This window comes from Lepidochelys kempii, chromosome 1 (genome assembly GCF_965140285.1).
Source record: "Lepidochelys kempii isolate rLepKem1 chromosome 1, rLepKem1.hap1, whole genome shotgun sequence".
Classification (NCBI taxonomy): Eukaryota; Metazoa; Chordata; order Testudines; family Cheloniidae; genus Lepidochelys; species Lepidochelys kempii.
In genome coordinates, this window is record NC_136380.1 from 233,162,048 (window position 1) to 233,182,889 (window position 20,842).

The window sequence follows — 20,842 nt, forward strand, 5'->3', positions numbered from 1 at the left end:
TGCTCTCACAGATATTGTGGAGCGCACAGCAAGCAGTAATAACAGTGGGAATATTTGTTTTGCTGAGATCTAACCGAGTAGTAAACTGCGCCAGCGCACTTTTAAATATCCAAATGCACATTCTACCACCATTCTGCACTTGCTCAGCCTGTAGTTGAACAGCTCCTGAGGACTGTCCAGGCTGCCTGTGTACGGCTTCATGAGCCATGGCATTAAGGGGTAGGCTGGGTCCCCAAGGATTATAGGCATTTCAACATCACCAATAGTTATTTTCTGGTCTGGAAAGTAAGTCCCTTGCTGCAGCTGTTCAGACAGACCAGAGTTCCTGAAGATGCAAGCGTCATGTACCTTTCCCGGCCATCCCACATTGATGTTGGTGAAACGTCCCTTGTGATCCACCAGAGCTTGCAGCACCATTGAAAAGTACCCCTTGCAGTTTATGTACTGGCTGCCAAGGTGGTCCGGTCCCAAGATAGGGATATGGGTTCCGTCTATAGCCCCACCACAGTTAGGGAATCCCATTGCAGCAAAACCATTCACTATGACCTGCACATTTCCCAGAGTCACTACCCTTGATAGCAGCAGCTCAATGATTGTGTTGGCTACTTGGATCACAGCAGCCCCCACAGTAGATTTGCCCACTCCAAATTGATTCCCGACTGACCAGTAGCTGTCTGGCATTGCAAGCTTCCAGTGGGCTATCGCCACTCACTTGTGAACTGTGAGAGCTGCTCTCATCTTGGTATTCTTGTGCTTCAGGGCAGGGGAAAGCAAGTCACAAAGTTCCATGAAAGTGCCCTTATGTGTGCGAATCATCCCAGACCTGCAACACTACGCAGTCCCACCAGTCTGTGCTTGTTTCCTGGGCCCTGAATTGGCCTTCCATAGCATGAGCCTGCCCCATTGCCACCAGAATGTCCAAATTGCTGGGGCCCGTACTTTGAGAGAAGTCTGTGTCCATGTCCCCATCACTCTCATCACTGCGCTGCCATCGCCTCCTTGCAGGTTCTGGTTCTGAACATACTGCAGGATAATGCGCGAGGTGTTTACAGTGCTCATAACTGCCGTGGTGATCTTAGCGGGCTCCATGCTTGCCATGGTATGATGTCTGCAGGAGAGCAGAGTTGCAGCGGAAGCGGTGGCTGACGATGGATGCCACGAGAATAGATATTTATAGAGAACAACGAGAGGACCTGCGAGGTGGATTCATGAAAGAAGGAGAGCAGAGTTGCAGCGGAACAAGCAGGAGCCCATGACAGCCAACATGGAAAAACTGGCTATCAACACAAGAGCAGGAGAGCAGAGTTGCAGCAGAAGAGGTGGTTGGATGACCAGTTTTGCAGACCTACTGCACCAGAAAGCATACAAGGAGCGGAAGAAGGGAGGGATCAGCAAGGAAAGCTACCTTATTGAGGTCAGAACATGTAGGGATAAAGTGAGACAGGCTAAAAGTCAAGTAGAGTTGGACCTTGCAAAGGGAATTAAAACCAATAGTAAAAGGTTCTATAGTCATATAAATAAGAAGAAAACAAAGAAAGAAGAAGTGGGACCGCTAAACACTGAGGATGGAATGGAGGTCAAGGATAATCTAGGCATGGCCCAATATCTAAACAAATACTTTGCCTCAGTCTTTAATAAGACTAAAGAGGATCTTAGGGATAATGGTAGCATGACAAATGGGAATGAGGATATGGAGGTAGACATTACCATATTTGAGGTAGAAGCGAAACTCAAACAGCTTAATGGGACTAAATCGGGGGGCCCAGATAATCTTCATCCAAGAAAATTAAAGGAATTGGCACATGAAATTGCAAGCCCATTAGCAAGAATTTTTAATGAATCTGTAAACTCAGGGGTTGTACCGTATGATTGGAGAATTGCTAACACAGTTCCTATTTTTAAGAAAGGGAAAAAAAGTGATCCGGGTAATTATAGGCCTGTTAGTTTGACATCTGTAGTATGCAAGGTCTTGGAAAAAATTTTGAAGGAAAAGGTAATTAAGGACATTGAAGTCAATGGTAAATGGGACAAAATACAACATGGTTTTACAAAAGGTAGATCGTGCCAAACAAACCTGATCTCCTTCTTTGAGAAAGTAACAGATTTTTTAGACAAAGGAAACACAGTGGATCTAATTTACCTAGATTTTAGTAAGGCATTTGATACCGTGCCACATGGGGAATTATTAGTTAAATTGGATAAGATGGGGATCAATAGGAAAATTGAAAGGTGGATAAGGAATTGGTTAAAGGGGAGACTACAACGGGTGCTACTGAAAGGTGAACTGTCAGGCTGGAAGGAGGTTACCAGTGGAGTTCCTCAAGGATCGGTTTTGGGACCAATCTTATTTAGTCTTTTTATGACTGACCTTGGCACAAAAAGTGGGAGTGTGCTAATAAAGTTTGCGGATGATACAAAGCTGGGAGGTATTGCCAATTTAGAGAAGGACAGGGATATCCTACAGGAGGATCTGGATGACCTTGTAAACTGGAGTAATAGTAATAGGATGAAATTTAATCGTGAGAAGTGTAAGGTCATGCATTTAGGGATTAATAACAAGAATTTTAGTTATAAGCTAGGGACACATCAATTAGAAGTAACGGAGCAGGAAAAGGACCTTGGAGCATTGGTTGATCATAGGATGACTATGAGCTGCCAATGTGATATGGCCGTGATAAAAGCTAACACGGTCTTGGGATGCATCAGGAGAGGTATTTCCAGTAGGGATAAGGAGGTTTTAGTACCGTTATACAAGGCACTGGTGAGACCTCACCTGGAATACTGTGTGCAGTTCTGGTTTCCCATGTTTAAGAAGGATGAATTCAAACTGGAACAGGTACAGAGAAGGGCTACTAGGATGATCCGAGGAATGGAAAACTTGTCTTATGAAAGGAGACTCAAGGAGCTTGGCTTGTTTAGCCTAACTAAAAGAAGGTTGAGGGGAGATATGATTGCTCTCTATAAACATATCAGAGGGATAAATACTGGAGAGGGAGAGGAATTATTTAAGCTCAGTACCAATGTGGACACAAGAACAAATGGATATAAAACTGGCTACCAGGAAATTTAGACTAGAAATTAGACAAAGGTTTCTAACCATCAGAGGAGTGAAGTTTTGGAATAGCCTTCCAAGGGAAGCAGTGGGGGCAAAAGATCTATCTGGCTTTAAGATTAAACTCGATAAGTTTATAGAGGAGATGGTATGATGGGATAACATGGTTTTGGTAATTAAATATTCATGGTAAATAGGCCCAATGGCCTGTGATGGGATATTAGATGGGGTGAGATCCAAGTTACCCAGGAAAGAATTTTTTGTAGTATCTGGCTGATGAATCTTGGCCATACGCTCAGGGTTTAGCTGATCGCCATATTTGGGGTCGGGAAGGAATTTTCCTCCAGGGCAGATTGGAAGAGGCCCTGGAGGTTTTTCGCCTTCCTCTGTGGCATGGGGCACGGGTCACTTGCTGGAGGATTCTCTGCTCCTTGAAGTCTTTAAACCACGATTTGAGGACTTCAATAGCACAGATATAGGTGAGAGGTTTTTTGCAGGAGTGGTGGGTGAAATTCTGTGGCCTGCGTTGTGCAGGAGGTCAGACTAGATGATCATAATGGTCCCTTCTGACCTAAATATCTATGAATCTATGAATCTATGAATCTGCTGCCAGCAGCACCAGGACACAACAACAGTGTCAGTGAGCTGAGTGGGCTGCACGCTTGCCGTGGAATGGTGAGACAAGAGCAGGAGAGAAGAGTTGCAGCAGAAGCAGTGGATGACAACTGTCATATAGAGGACCTGCAAGGTGGATTCATGGCACCAGGAGAGCAGAGTTGCTGTGGAAGCGGTGGTCCGATGACGACGGTTAGCAGTCCTACTGCACTGTCTGCTGAAAGCAGTATGGCGTCCGCACGGAAAAAAGGCACGAGACGATTGTCTGCTGTTGCCTTCTCGGAGGGAGGGGTGACTGATGACATGTACCCAAAACCACCCGCGACAATGTTTTTGCCCCATCAGGCATTGGGAGCTTAACCCAGAACTCCAATGGGTGGCGGAGACTGCGGGAACTGTGGGATAGCTACCCACAGTGCAACACTCCGAAAGTCAACGCTATCCATGATACTGTGGACGCACTCCGCCGACTTAATGTGCTTAGTGGGGACACACCCAATCGACTGTATAAAATCGCTTCCTAAAAAATCGACTTCTATAAATTCAACCTAATTCCATAGTGTAGATATACCCACAAATATAAAATCTAAAAGGATAAAGCTCATCAAGCTATTAATGACTCTGTGTACAAGAAGAGCATATAAATTAGGGCCACTGCATTATCAAAATTGTTCTAGGGATGGATTTATCATCTCTTATTCGTGTTTACAAACATTGGCATGAGAATGAATTACCCTTTCTGTAGTGCTTCACATAACTATCATACAGACAGACCCAAGATGTAAATTTTGGAATAGCTCCAAACTCCATCAAAGTTCAAGGACAGACCTTATGTCCTAACTCTTAGAATCTAAAAATAGAGACAGACCCAAGCTGTTCAAACCTGGAGACAAACTTCTCCAAAGATTGAGAGAATTTGGATCTGATTTTCTGGTTAGATTTCATCTTTTAAAGCTCGTGATGTAAAGTTCAGAACGTGTACCCAAAATTCCCATAAATGAAAGAGGGTTGATATTAACTCTTCTGGTTCAGGCCCATCTCTGCATTAACCCCTCTTCAACATGCCCCCTCTTGACAGGATCTCCATTCCGTCTCTTCCTCATGATGCCTAAAGTAATGCAAATTATTTAAGCTGAATGAATTGCACCAGTCCTATAACATAATAAGGCCCCAGTTCTGCAAACATGCATGCGTGCTTGACTCGAAGCATATGCATGATTGTTTTCAGGATTGGGGGCCTATGGCTGTATTACTCACCAATAAACAAAATTGGAAAGGTGATAAATAACAGGAAGACATGGGGAACCAGGTTGAGGGCATCCACGAAGCAGACATTTTTTAGGACTCCAGCACTGATGTCATAGGCAGAAGCGTTGTCATTACCACAAAATGCGACTTTCATTGCTTCCAAACAGCCTGACTGTTGCAAACTAGAGACAAAACACAAGGGGGGGGGGGGGGAAAGTAAAACATCCAAAGTGATCACCAAAGTTTCTTACATTTCTTTTAGCTAAACACAAAATTAAAACAGCATCATTGAGGTCTTTTTAGTTATGACCAGACTAAATAATTCAAAGAGAATAATTTATTAGACGTACGTAAACTCTGATCCTGCAAACTCTTATGCACTTGCTGAAAGTTAACCTAAAGTATGCATAAGTGTTTCCATGACCAGGGCCTTATTTACTATTAAAAGTATCCACTGAATACATACTGCAAATAAATGTTGGTCTCCATCACATTCATGAACAGCTCATTGCACATATTCAACATTCCAAATACAAAATGGAGATGATCTGGAAACCAAAACATGTTTTAAAACCTTGTTTCCATTTTTCATCAAAAATGTCAATGTGCGTAAAGCTAAGCACATGTGTAATTGTTTGTTGGATTAGAGCTACGGAGTCTCACAAATATCACAGTATGTCTTCTGCAGTCTCACTTCATAGGATTTGTTGTTCCTTAGCTACAGTGTGAGCCCTCTACCTTACTACTCATTACTGTTTATAACAGAATCAAGCAGGACTGAAAATGAAATGCCTCCTTACAGATTTCTTTCCCTCCAGCATATGCACACTAATTTGTTTCTGTAGAATTATTCACAAATGCTTGGTTGCTGACATTGTTAATTCTTTTAAAATATATTTTTTTTAAAAAATAACCCACAGAGTCCCTGATTCAGCCAAGCATATTTGCTTGCACATAAGTACTTCACTATTCAGCAAAGCACATGCCGAGTCCCCATTCAAGTCAATGGGACGTAAGCACGTGCTCATGTGTCTTGCTGAATCGGGATAATAAAAAATTACTCGGACTTCACAAAATGTAAGAAAAAACAAGGTTGGTTCAGTCTGGTGGTTTAACAACAGGCCAAATCCTGCCTGTCTTACTCACACACGTAGGGCTGTTGACTTCAAATGGAATTATTTGTGTGAATAAGGCAAGCATGATTTGGCTCGAGAATCTCCTTAGAATGAACACAAACATAGCATTTTTAAAAAAGAGTACATGCGAGTGTAAACGGACATTGTGAGCCTCAGTAAGACCCGCATTTTAGTTCATGTAATAAAAACAAACAAGGAGCTAAAAGGGTTTTCAAAATTTAATTTGAATAGAAATGGTCATAGTACATAGTACCATTTCATTAAACTTCTAAGAGGTCTTCTGAAAAATGTTTAATAAATTTAATCATTTTTCAAACACAAAATAGCAATGTCCTGGTTGAAGAAAACCAGCAATTGAATGACATAACGGTAATCTGTAGAAAATCTTAAATGCTGTTGCCTAATCTTTATGGAGGGTCAGAAGTTGCATGGGAGTTCTGCTGGGAATTTTCTTCCCTTTCCCACAAGCAATATGACTACATTCTCACACAGCTGACAAGCTGTCATGCTCTGGTTGTTAGATTGAGATTAGAAGGCAGGCAGATCGTGGGTTCTAATGCACATTCAATCACTAACTCTTTGTGGCCGTGAGATCCAATTAGTCGGCTCTAAAAGTGAGTAAAAGGATTGTGACATGAGAAACTGTGTCTCAGAGATCAAATCAGGGAGAGGATATTTGGACTTTTCCTTCACTGGGAGAGAGAGGGATCGTTGGGACCAAAAAATTCCGTAAGAGAGTGGAATGTTAATTGTGTGAAGTGAGTGCCCTCAGCTAGCCTGTATCTATCTACCAGTAGTCTGTATAGTTTTATATCCAATCTCTGCCAGTGGCCAATCTTGGATGTTTCCAAAAAATATGTAAAACAATTGTAATATACATATGTCACACTTCTGGGCAACTGCGTTCATATTTCTCCCTTGTGCTCCACCAAGGGCACCCAATCTAGCCTCCTGGCTCCTCAACCATCACCTCTCTTGGGTAGAGACATGTGTCTCTCTCCCTCCTGACTGGAGTTTTCCAGGCTGCACAGGCCCCTGCCCACATTATGTTATTCCAGCAAGCTAGACTGTCTAAACTTGGCAGTGTCTGCACTTTGCTTTCTCTTTGAAGGCTTATGCACGGCATAACTGCAGAGGTTGCAAGTCACTACACAGCTCTAAGCAAGTACATTTATTCTTAAGGTGGAAGCACTACAGAGGAAATATATAAAACACCATAAAGGTTGCTATGTGCATGCTAAAAGCTTATCAGATGTCACCCATCAGTCTTATGGACCTTAGTAGGCCAAAGTCATTCAACCCTTTCCAATACGTATTGCCACCCCTGCCCCCATCCTTGCACAGAAGGTCCTGTCCATTTCCTGGATCAGAAAGCAGGCTCAGTGTAAACTCAGGCCCTGTGTAAACTCAGGTTATGTATCCAAAAGGCCTGTCTTTGTCTGTTGGTCTCTGGAGAATCCAGTCTGAACTAGTATATGCGAGCCTCTCCAAGTGGTGGTACTTCTCTGGAGGTGTTACAACCTGAGAAAATTTACCACATTGTTCTTAGTTCTTGGAGGAACTGTGGCCCCCTGTGCCCATGGAATTACATACAAGCCCTGGCTCACAATGATACATAAACTTAGTACAGTGAGATCTCCCAAAGATATTGCAGGAAATTGCATATCTGTCTCAGCCTAATTTTGCAACACTATTATAGCAAACCTACAGCCATCTAATACCTTCCCTGGTGTTGTTGCTGCAAACCACAGCCACTTGGCTATCCATGGTGAGAGCAGAGATAGAACTCAGATTCTCCTGATCCAAAAACGCAGACACATAAAGCCTAAGATTTTCTGTTATTGTATAGGGCCTGTGTCACTCAGTTGAGCCGTTCAGGCTCCACCCAGGAAATGGCAATATCATAAATAGACATTAGTAGAGACAGTCAAAATATTTACTGAAAATTTGAAAGAATTTTTTTCTATTATATTTGGGAGTTTTTCAAGGAATGTTTTTAATATTTTTTTTATTTTCCATTTTTTCATTTTTTTCGGAAGTAGGAAAAATGTCAAAAAACACTTTCTCACACTTCCCTCCCCTTTGAAAAAAGGGGATTTTTTAAAAAAAGTCAGATCAGTGGGCATTTTCCCACCTTCTCTCACTTTTTTGCTTTTTGTCCCCTTTTTTTCAATGAAAAGTGTTGGGGTTTTTTTAAAAGAAAAAGAACAAGAAGTGGTCTGTTCCCCACTGAAATGAAACAACTATTTTGAAAAATATTTTTGTCGAAATGTTTCAGAAAAAAATTCTCTTTGGTCAAAAAAAGGCATTTTCTATTGAAAAGAAGTTTTAACAGCACATTTGCAACCAGCTGTAATACTACCGAATGCTCATCACTCTTTTATAAACTCTTTACATTTGTGGCCATGTTGAAAGAGAATTAATCTTATAGGAAATTTTGAGAGTAATCACTTACAAAAGTTTGTACAAACAATTCATTCACAGTGTGAGCTATATAGATGGGTGTACTGTTCCAAATAAGAAAATGGAACTTCTCTTAGGAAGTGGCAGAGAAAATCTGGGGTTACAGATTGGGTATTATGGGTACTAAACAGGCTAAATAATAAAATAGGAACTCTAACATCTGAGTTTGATGGTCTCAGTCTGGTTCTCAAGTGTGTATGTCACAAAACAAAACAAAAAAAAGAAGCCCTTGAGGAATTCCACCATGATTTCAACAATTTCCATCCCACCACCAACCTCAGCCTGGTCCAGTCCACACAAGAGATCCACTTCCTGGACACTACAATGCTAATAAACAATGGTCACATAAACACCACCCTATACCGGAAACCTACTGACCGCTATTCCTACCTGCATGCCTCCAGCTTTCACCCTGACCACACCACACGATCCATCGTCTACAGCCAAGCTCTGCGATACAACCGCATTTGCTCCAACCCCTCAGACAGAGACAAACACCTACAAGATCTCTGTCAAGCTTTCTTACAACTACAATACCCACCTGCAGAAGTAAAGAAACAGATTGATAGAGCCAGAAGAGTTCCCAGAAGTTACCTACTACAGGACAGGCCTAACAAAGAAAATAACAGAACGCCACTAGCCGTCACCTTCAGCCCCCAACTAAAACCCCTCCAACGCATTATTAAGGATCTACAACCTATCCTAAAGGATGACCCAACACTCTCACAAATCTTGGGAGACAGGCCAGTCCTTGCCTACAGACAGCCCCGCAACCTGAAGCAAATACTCACCAACAACCACATACCACACAACAGAACCACTAACCCAGGAACTTATCCTTGCAACAAAGCCCGTTGCCAACTGTGCCCACATATCTATTCAGGGGACACCATCACAGGGCCTAATAACATCAGCCACACTATCAGAGGCTCGTTCACCTGCACATCCACCAATGTGATATATGCCATCATGTGCCAGCAATGCCCCTCTGCCATGTACATTGGTCAAACTGGACAGTCTCTACGTAAAAGAATAAATGGACACAAATCAGATGTCAAGAATTATAACATTCATAAACCAGTCGGAGAACACTTCAATCTCTCTGGTCACGCGATCACAGACATGAAGGTCGCTATCTTAAAACAAAAAAACTTCAAATCCAGACTCCAGCGAGAAACTGCTGAATTGGAATTCATTTGCAAATTGGATACTATTAATTTAGGCTTAAATAGAGACTTGGAGTGGCTAAGTCATTATGCAAGGTAGCCTGTTTCCTCTTGTTTTTTCCTACCCCCCCCCCCCGATGTTCTGGTTTAACTTGGATTTTAACTTGAAGAGTGGTCAGTTTGGATGAGCTATTACCAGCAGGAGAGTGAGTTTGTGTGTGTGGGGGGGTGGGGGGGATGTGAGAACCTGGATTTATGCAGGAAATAGCCCAGCTTAATTGTCATGCACATTGTGTAAAGAGTTATCACTTTGGATGGGCTATCACCAGCAGGAGAGTGAATTTGTGTGGGGGGGTGGAGGGTGAGAAAACCTGGATTTGTGCTGGAAATCACTTTAGATAAGCTATTACCAGCAGGACAGTGGGGTGGGAATAGGTATTGTTTCATATTCTCTGTGTATATATAAAGCCTGCTGCAGTTTCCACGATATGCATCTGAAGAAGTGAGCTGTAGCTCACGAAAGCTTATGCTCTAATAAATTGGTTAGTCTCTAAGGTGCCACAAGTCCTCCTTTTCTTTTTGCGAATACTGACTAACACGGCTGTTACTCTGAAACAAAACCCACTGTTTGGCATAAATTAGTACACTTTGTGACCTCAAAGGTACTTGGTTGTGATGTTCATTGATCACACTGCACATATTATTTAATCTTCTCCAGTTGTTTTCCACATTTCTAGAGTTTCAGCTCTGGTGGGGTTTTTAACTGCGTCTATTCAGGTTATTTTCTTAATTTGTTTTACTCCTGGTAACATGTAGTGTTCAGTTCAGCAATCACACAGTGCTTAAGGTGCTTGCAAGAGATCTGCTTTATTTGGTGTCTGCTTCCAATAGACTGTGCATAAAAACAAGAGCTTTATCTCAGCCTTTAAAGGTACAGTTCCCAAAACCACAATGTTTAGCAAAATGTGGCAGTGACAGTGATCAGCAGGCATAACAGCTGCAGTGGCATTAACATCATGGGCACAGGGGATTTTGTGTTTTTCTTTTTAAGAGTTGTACAATATAAATAGAAAGTGTTACCCTATGTTGGAATTCAGCTCTGATTGAGAGTGATGGAGTAATATCTTATGTTTGCTCTTGCACGTCCACCTTCATAGATACTTGCTTTATGGAGTTTCTACTGAAAAGCTACTAGTAGCTGGCTCTAGCCTGAAGAGATGCAAAGATTGCTACATGAAATCATACTGTAATACACTGGAGCTGCAGGACAGAATTCTCAGCTCCAACTTGCTTCACAAGGACCAGTACACTCACGTAGTCAGTTTGCTACACCAGCTATTGCTGGGTGTGTGTTAGGAAGAAGTGGATGTATAGGAGTCTTTTGGGATATAACTTCAAACAGAAGGCATTATTTGGTAAATTATCAGTGTTTGGGCAGAACTAGTGGCCCAACTGCTACTTCAAAATAAAATATATAATAAAAATGGTTATATTCAACAGAACACTGAAATAAAGTACGCTGTTTTGAAATTGGACATTCCTTCAAGCCATTCGTGTGATTTCCCATTAAGTAGTATTCTTTAGGATTAGCTGCTGAGATTCTCTAAAATACACCTAAGCATATGACCTTATTTAAAGTTATAAAAAAGATTATTTTGGTTGCAGATAAAGACAACCGTTGCTCAGTGGCTGGGAGGAAGGGAGCGAATGAATTGCTGTCCTTTGCAAGAACTGTTTTTTTTAAATCAAAAAATCATGAAATACTTTACACAGACTCTACCATCTGATCATACAGTCAGTGACATGTGCCTAACTCTCCTTGAAGTGGATTGAGATTATACATATGCAGCTGGTAAGGATAACTGGATCACACAGAACTCTGAAAAGTTCTAAAGTTTTCACAACACTTATTGTTGCTGACTGTCTCAAACCGCAGAGGACAGTTCCTTCCTTAGAAGCCAGTATTTTGAGGCTACCCAATGTAACCGGCAGATGTGCATTTAAACCACAGTTACATGAGGTTGCTGAGGTTCAATTTGACTGCTACCAAATGTATAATACTAAGTATAGCCAAAGAGAATGCCTCATCTAAGCTGCCACATGTTTCAGGTATGTTCCTGTAGAATTAATTTCTTGTGCTGCTGAATCTACTACACCAAGCCCCCATGCTGTTCTAACTGCACATGGGATACACATAATAGTGCAGCTGCTTTGCTATCAGTTATACCAGGTGTCGTATGTGTCAGAAGAATGCATCTGCTGCACTGCCAGAAGTACTAAGTAGATTCCAGCATTCCAACTTCAGGTAAGGGAATGCATCAGTAAGGTAAAGGAACAACAGCAAAGGGAGTAATTTGTCAAGTCACTGTTCAGTAAATCAGGTGCATGCTCCCTAGATGTTTCCAGTACATTCATAGTACAACAGGGGTGTTATCACTGCCAGTAATGGCTAAATTATTTGTTTTTAATTAAACATTCTCTTTTAAATATAGGCTGTAAGAAATCTGTCCTTTTAGGCCTATAGTAAACTCTTTTATTTAACTTTTGTTCCTGTGATGCGGTTTCCACCCAACACATGGCCTGACCAGGCATAATAGGCCAATTAACCGTATATACTGCACCTGGAAGAGAGCCAGGGACTGTCCAGCTTGGGGAGGCTTTTAAAGAGAGGAAGTTGGTGGTAGGAGGAGAGCTGCATGGAGGAGCTCTGCAGTACTCCCTAGAGAGGAAGGGAGCTGGCTAGGTAGAAAGAGTACCTCTGTGGGGAGAGTAGGCCCTGGGCTCCTGCCTTGGACTACAGACTCTAGCAAGAAGCTGACAGGGGTGAAATAACTGCAGGGAGTGGAGGAAGCTCCAGTGGCAAACCCAGAGGTAGGCCAAGAGATAGAGAAGTGTGGTAGGACAGAGCCCAAGAAAACAGCAACAGTGTCAGAGCTTGAGCAGACTGGTTGCTGGGCCCAGGTTTCCTGGGCTGGAACTTGGAGTAATGGGTGTGCCTGGGTTCCCCTACCAGCCAGTTGGTAAGTGGCACTGGCTTGGAGGTAGTTGGTTCCCTATTATGTCCCTCTCTTAGTCAAGTGCTGAGACTGAAGCAATCAACTATTAGCTGACCAGATGGGCAACACTTCAAAAGACAAAAGGAAATAAGGCTGGAGAGAGGGGTGAAGGCTGGCAGGATTAAAAGGGTGGACCCAAGCCGGTTTCTGGGACGATAGGCTTTCAGCTCTCCTTTTATTCATTCTGAAATCTGATGCCTTTTTGGTTTACTTTGATGAAAGTTATCTGGAAGGCAGAGAGACCCTGCAATGCCTAAAAATAAACCTGCAGCCACTAAACATTCAAGATTTTGTTGTAAAACTCCCACTAGCTAGCAAGATGGGCCTCTTTGGTTTTGGACGGTGATACAAAACTTGATAGTATTGTAGTTAACAGCAATTGCTACAAATGTGATTCAGGATTAAATAGTTCCCATGGATGAAAAGAAGGCTGAGGGAGAAGAAAAGCCAATTCATTACAAAGACATAATAATGAACATGTCATTCTTATCCTAAGCTTTGTAATGTACCGTGGAACTTGGTGACTCTGAAAAGAGGCTCCATTTAAGGATCATTGAATGGTGATTCTCAAGGCATGGAGCCAGACATTGATATACCTTTTTCATAAAGGACTGTGAAGATGACAATGAGGAAATGGTGGATAATATTTAAAGACCCCACATATCAAACCACGATGAATGCAAAAGCCCTAGGAATTCTAACTGGGCAACACTTTATACAATGTTTATGAAATCTAAAACTTTTCAAAGAGGGGGAAATACTTCTTTTAAAGTGGCACATAAATGTTGAATATAGTTCTCCATATTCACACATCTTATTTTAACTGGATTATGATTCTGTTCTCTATGAACTGCAAGGCATTTGTAACTATTAAGAAAAGAGTGTTAAATGTGGGCCTAAAGTACTTGGAGCATGAATCCTTTGAACTTCTATGTCAAAAGTTATATTTCTTTTAATCTTTAACCAAATAGCCAATATGTCTTTACCCCAGGATCAAAATATATCCGTGTATTCATTGCTTTTTCATTTTGTTTTAAACTCTGTTTTCTTCCTTGTCTTGCATATGATGTACATTTTCTGTTTTTTATTATATATACAGGATGAATAGATTAAACAGGCAGATATTTTAAAAAGTATTCAATGGTTGATTCTGCTAGCCAGATGATTCATTATAAAAAGCTACACCTTTGCTTGTCATTATAGCATTTCTCAATATTAAGGTGATGGAAAAGCAGAAGAAAAGTCTACGGTGATCTCTAACAAAGAAGGGCAAATCCTGAAATCAATCAGGTTTCATGGGTGTAACTGTCGGCCTGATCCTGAGTTTTACCATTGATTTCAGTGTGCACAGGATCAATGTGCAGAGAGCAGAGTATTTCCCAGAATCCTTTTCCTTTTCTAACGTAAACTTTTCTTTGTTTGAAAAATTCCCCCCCGCTCGCCCCCCCACACTGCCTGACTCTGCATAACAGAGTCTGAGTTAATCAGAACTGAGATTATCTGTTATTAGTCCTGGTGAGACTAGAAGTAAAGTTCTTACAGTTTGAGATGTATTTGTTTTACCAAAAATGATCCTATATATTATATTTTTCTTATTATTTCAACTAATTTAAAGATATTTGCTAGCCTGATAACCACTGTTCAGATGCTGTTGGGCCCTGAGGGGATAAATTAATTATTCTAGCTACTCTACTGTTTTCAAAGCACTTAGTAATATATACAAAGAGCCTGATTCAAAGTCAATGGAAAGATTTTCATTGACTTTAAGGGGTTTTTGATCAGGCCGCAAATGCACAGAAAATACATTTTTGAATACATTAATGAATGTTCAGGAAAATATAGGAAGCTGAGCTAAACATAAAACTGACACTGAAAAGCAATTCACATAAATATTTGCAGCTGTCTCTCAGATACAATTCTCCTGCTTGCTTCTTTTTTTGGAAGGTTCTTACTACAGCAATTTGTGCAGTCTCAAATGCTAGCATGCTACGCTGTCTGCTGTGAAACAAGCTGGGATTTAGACTTCAGACATTAGGATGGGACAATTGTAAAATCAATTTTAAAAAAGAAACATAACCCTATGAACAATAGTGAAAGCATCAACAGTTGGGAATGTTAAAGTTTGAGCATATTGGTTTGAGAAGGAAAAGTTAAACAGATTTGAACTCTAATCCCTGGGAAAATGCAAAGAGAAGTCTTGTCCCACAGATATAAGGGGAAGGAGAAGGTTAGTGGGAGATAACAGTGGGGGGTGTTGCTGCATGCTCCGTTTCTTTGCTGAATGTTAGATCAAACTCTGTAGCTTACCTTTATATATACACACACAAAATATCAAACCCAGTTTTCCCTTGGTTGTGCTATATGATCAATATCATTCCGATGGCAGGATTCTCCTCCACTTTGTGAAGCAGCTCCAAGCCCTGGAGTGGATTATTTTTAGGCTGATGATGGGAAGATCAGCTGCTGCCTCCTATCGAATTTCCAAAGTGAACAAACTTTTCTTGTCTTTCTCACACACTCAAGAGGGCAGGAAACTGGGAAGAGACAAGCAAGCAAAAGGCACCAATTTTTAGACCCCTGAAGCTCCAATCCCAGGGCCCCCAGGATTCCTCCAGATTGCATTTATTTCATTTTCCTGGGCTGAAGTGCTAAAATACAAAGGGGTTGCATCATACGGCACAGATGATCATCAGGTGATTATTCTAAAATAATTAATATGCCCCAGGATGGTCAAAATTCAAAAGGGCATGCATAATGCAGCTTTGGAAAACAGTATTAATATGCTTCAATTTAATATTTTCTTAATAAAGAGCATAGCTCTGCATTTGAGACTGTAATTTTGCACATCATGAGGATATAGGAAAAACTGGATCTACTTGGATCCTACCAAATTTTGGTTTAGAGCTCCCAAATTCTATTGCTAAAATACAGAATAAATCCAGGTTTCAGAGTAACAGCCGTGTTAGTCTGTATTCGCAAAAAGAAAAGGAGTACTTGTGGCACCTTAGAGACTAACCAATTTATCTGAGCATAAGCTTTCGTGAGCTCACAAAAGCTTATGCTCAAATAAATTGGTTAGTCGATTAAGTGAGCTGTAGCTCACGAAAGCTTATGCTCAAATAAATTGGTTAGTCTCTAAGGTGCCACAAGTACTCCTTCACTCTGGAAAGAGATAATCAAAACCTCAGATCCATAGAAGAATACCATGCTTAGTTTCCCTCCATCTACTTATGAACATCAAACCTTCAGCCCCATTGAGTTACTATGACAATTTTCCACCAGGCATTTCCTTGGCATTTCTCTTTTTTCTTTTTTTAAAGTCAGAGAAAGTTTTACAAGAAAAATTGTAACATGGGCTTCTGAATTTACATATATCTCCTTTGACAGGATCAAAATAAAACCTCAAAATGTTCTCGTTAGTGTTTAAAATAGTATTGTGATCATGACATTTCCTGGGATGGCAGATTCTGAGCTAATTTGATATGAATACATACACGTGTTAATGCACAACAAAAAATTGCTTACATCTTTCATTTCCTATATCACACTCTGTTTAAATGGGAGTCTTTCAGATCTGTTCTTATTGCCCTATCCACTTATTTGCCATTTTGAGATTATGAGAGGGGATATACAATGGGTGGAGAAACTATGTGGTAGCCTCTCTAAAGTAATATTTTTACTAGACCCTTTAAAATGCTTCGGCCAACACCCTCCAGACACTTCAAAAGGTGAAGTTTAGTGCTGGTTTGGAAGTTTTCGATTAAACATTTTTTTTTCCATTGGAAAAAGCCAACTTGTTGAAACCAAACTTTTTTTTTTTTTTTTTACTGGAAAGGGTCAATTTTACCAAACTTTTCAACTTGAATGAACTTTGAAAAAAGTTCCAAAATTGTCAAAATATTTTGTTTTGGCCTTTTTTTAAATTAAAAATTTTGGTTTTCTAATTTGAAACAACTTTTTGTTTTGAAAGTTAAGCTAATTATTAGGGGAGAGGGTTAATGGTCAGAACTGAAAAGAAACGTTTCAAATGTATTGAAACAAAATATTGACCCACATTTTGTTCCTGATTTTTTTTTTTCAGTTTGTGAAAATTTCCAAGATTTTGACTTTTCGTCCCAATTTGGGATGGGGAAATATTTTGATATTTTGAGGGATGGGAAAGCCATTTTCTGCCCAGCTCCAGTAAAGTGTTCTGTTCTCAATCATTGCCAAAGTCGGTGCTACTTGTTTTAGACTCAGGAATGGGGGACTAGTTTCAAAGCCGTGCAGGCATTGTCATTTTATTATCATAAACAGCAATCTAAAGAAAAAATCTCTGAAGATCAGTTCAAGACTCTCCACCCCTCCATGCCTGAATGTGTCAGAATAATAATCCCCGTATCAGAACACTCGCTTTCCTACACGGGGACACACATCATTCATGCAGTGAAAATGATTTGAGGTTTTTTCCTTATTTGTGGAGCATTTTAAAACATGCTCTGTTTTAAATACTATCCCCCACGTGGAATTTAGGATGGGGGAGGGAGTTGGAATCAGGAAACAGTAGCATCAAGCTGCCTAAATCCAGGGTTTGTTTTTAGGGGCAGGCGTGGTACAATTGCCTTATGTAATACTGTTCTGAAAAAGAAGGGAAAAAAGCTGCCATTTTCCCATCTCATGTGGGCAGGTTCCCTGTCTCCCCTCACCCCAGCCAATCTGATTCCCCATCCACCTTCCCCTCTCTCCCCACTAGCAGAAGGGACTTACCCGGAGGTAAGGCAGGAGTGTTGGCCGGCGTCTGGCTCCTGGGCATTAATCTTTGGGATGCCAGGTATTTATTACGGCTGTCTGCTAGTGACTCGGTAATGATCAGCCCAGGGGAAGAGACAGACCCAGCAAAGCGAGCGGGCTGCGGCTGCAGCTGCCTGCAGGGCGAGGGAGAAGGAGGCGGATGAGAAGCACACAGACCCTTTATTTTCATTTTTAATGAGCGGTATTACAGCCCGTTCGCGCCCCGGCCCCATTCACCAGCCAGCTGCCCTCGCGGAGGGGCGGCCTGGGGGCACTCCGCAATGCAGCTCCCCCAGTGGAGCCCACGGAGCAGGGGGAGCCCGGCCACCACGCCCTCGGTTTGACATGCCGCAAAGGGAGCGTGGTCTGGCAGGATCCCCCCCCCCCCCTCCAGCAGTGAATTAGCGCCAGCTCCTACTAATATTATACCCAGTTGTAAACTCCCTGGTTAGAGCCAATGGGCCAAAGGCAGAGGTGGAGAAGCCACTGGAGCAGCCTGTCTTCATTTCCCCCGTACATCCCCTCTAGCCACATGTGGGGGAGTGAATCGGTGCTGATGTGAATTACACACTGAGCTCCCACCCATGTAACTCGCCCACTGCACCGACTTAATAACGCCACCTCCGTGAGAAGTGTGGCGCTTAGGTCAACGTAGTTAGGTCGATGCAGTGTCGGTGTAAACATGGCTTTGCTTACATCGACAGCTGCTGCCTTGCAGAAGCCATCCCAGAATGCCCCACACTGACAGTTAAATTGGTGCAAACGCTCCTAGTGCGGACACAAGGAGCATAGTGTGGACATGCAAAAGCAATATAAACACTGTGGTGGCTGTACGTCAACGTAATTTCGGTCCACTTAATTTTGTCGTGTAGGCTTGCCCTGTGTCTACACTACGGGGCAGAGCCATAGTGTAGCCAGCCTAAATGGAAGGAGTTTACTCACTGCTGTAGGAACACCACCTCCGCAAATGACACTAGCTAGGCTGACAGAAGCATTCTTCCATCGACATAGCTCTGTCTATGCTGGGAGTTAGTTCAGCAGAGCTACCCGGGTGTGGACTTTTGATACTCCTGAGCAACACAGTGGCCCACCCACTTAACATCCAGGCCCTCCCACCCCTCAGCCACAGCTCTGCTCTGGCCCCAGAGCTTGCCCCACTCTGCCCACCTGCCCAGCGCTCCTGCCATGGAAGGAGCAGGGCCCCTGGACCCTCTACTTTTGGCAAGGCTCCATCACCCCTTGCTCCATCCACATGTGGTTGCTGCTTCCCGAGCCAGCCCCGGAGCTGGGTCCCCCCACCCAGGCGGCTCTAACTGGCTGTGCAAGCTGTCTTACCTGCCCAAGGGGGCTGGTAGCTGAGGAGCAGTCACAGCCCCAGGCACCAGCAGCAGGGGGAGAAGATGGGGAAGTTCCATAGCTGCCCACTCCATGGCACCAGCCAGACTAGCAGCCAGACTGCACTACTCAGCTCCAGCTTCCCACCTCTGACCTGGCCAGGGGGTGGAGTCTCGGGGGGGGGGAAGAGGAGGAGGTGGAGGGGGTGGAGCTGCCCCTGGAACTGTCCCCGGAACTGCCTCCTTCTGGTTAAAGCACTGCAGTGCCCACCCAACTGTGCCCATGGACTTGGGATTTCTGTGTCAGGACTCACGAATCCCCTGAAACCAGCTCGTGGCCCCATGGCAGGTCCTGGAGCCCCGGTTGAAAACTGCTGTTTTAAGTATTTGTTGGAACTGATCTGCCGGGGGGGAGAGAGGGGAGGGAGGAGGGAAGAAGAGAGGGGGAGGGAGAGAGAGAGAGAGAGAGAGAGAGAGAGAGCATTAGAGACAAAATCCAATTTCAAATATTTCCCGTAGCTTTTTTTTTTTTTTTAATTTCTTGTTTCTATGGAGAAAATATTGCGGGAAATATGCTATATACAACAAAGGGCACATAGCAATCTAAATAGAGAGGAACTGAATACGGAGAGAATCATGAGAAAATCCCAATCCTCAGAAATCACCAAAAGGAAGTGGCAATGACTAAGAAATAAGACCTTATTTATGTTGGGGATTTGTCCCAATTCCAGCCAGGAATGGACAGCTAATGGTATAGCTGCACCAATGACGCACCTAATGTAACCAGTAAAGTTACTATTTGCATTGTTAAATCTTACCCCTGCTTGAAGATGGGTGCAAAAACTGTGACTTAGAGCAGTTTACCCTGTCTACACTAGTAGTTTGCATTGGTGCAGCAACACTGGTGGATTTCTACTGATGACTAAAATCAGGGCAAATCTGAGCCAAGGCCTAGTGTCCCTGAAAACCCTTCCCTTCCTCTTCATTCCTCACTATAGTTTACAAATCCTAAAACCAATAGAAATGGTTCTATTAATATGAAGATAAAATTATTCCAATAAAGCAGTTTTTAAAAATTCTCCTGCAATATTTACAAATGAAACATTACAGTATCATGCTAATGCATGAATACCTGAAAGTAAAATTTACTAGAAAGTGACTGTAAACAAAAGTGAAATTGAGTAATCTGGTTTCAGTATCCAAGATCACAGAAATACAAAAAATAAACAAACTGCATAAATACTGAAAAATTAATTAGACATTTAAAATTCTTTTAAATTGAAGGTGCTAGGCAAGGACATATATTTGATTTTTAACATGAGAGGAGTTCCTTTAATATTGCAAATTTTTCCAGTTATAAATGTTAAGAACAGTTAAAGGTTTTTAAATCATTCATGTATTCTCTAAGCATTAGAATATTCATCCAAAATAGCATGCATTACCTTTTTTATCCTTTTAAATCTAAACCCTACCAAATGCAATCCATGCAATATCTTTTAAATACATTTATAGCATAGCTGGCATTGCTTTTTTCATTTCTGCTGTATTTATGTCCTGCCTTTTAGACTGTGCTTGGACAATGTTCGGAGTAGGTCCATGCAACCCCATTGTCCTCTTTTTACACTAGCAAATCAATAACCCCCTCTAGTCTAATTTTACCCTTATCTGGAAAGACAACAGGTAATAACCTTTCAGAGACAGAACTAAGCCCTGATTTTGTTTCCATTGATGTAAATGAATCAAAAAATCACAATGGGGAAAATTTTCAAAATCACCTAAATTACTTAGTAGCTTAAGTCCCATTTTCAGATTTAGGCTCTAGGTCACTTTGGGACTTCTCAGAACTTTACCCTATATCTTTTTGGTTTTTTAAGGCATACAAATAAAATGAACAACATGAGATAATATTACAAGTGCCAGCTGCTGTTACTCTGTAAAGTGACACAGTCTGTATGACTATGACGAAAAATGGAAACAATTTCAAGAATGTAGTTGAGATTAC

The 20,842-nt window shown here is 41.9% G+C and overlaps 1 protein-coding gene across 7 annotated transcripts in view; it reads right to left on the bottom strand.

Moving 5' to 3' along the window:
• Nucleotides 1-18,931, bottom strand: part of ABCC9 (ATP binding cassette subfamily C member 9) — a 136,159-nt gene extending 117,228 nt beyond the window's left edge. For 2 of the 7 annotated variants that reach the window (XM_078849467.1, XM_073318019.2), the window contains exons 1-4: nucleotides 18,842-18,895; nucleotides 17,483-17,640; nucleotides 15,044-15,270; nucleotides 4,925-5,097 (exon numbers count right to left, since the gene is read on the bottom strand). In XM_078849467.1, coding sequence (XP_078705593.1) covers nucleotides 4,925-5,069 — 145 coding nt within the window. In that variant the 5' untranslated portion in view covers nucleotides 5,070-5,097; nucleotides 15,044-15,270; nucleotides 17,483-17,640; nucleotides 18,842-18,895. Of the gene's footprint in view, nucleotides 1-4,924; nucleotides 5,098-15,043; nucleotides 15,271-17,482; nucleotides 17,798-18,841 lie in introns of those variants that run through there. The other 5 variants (XM_073318057.2, XM_078849466.1, XM_073318030.1 and 2 more) reach the window with 4 other exon arrangements.
• Nucleotides 18,932-20,842: the final 1,911 nt, after the last annotated feature.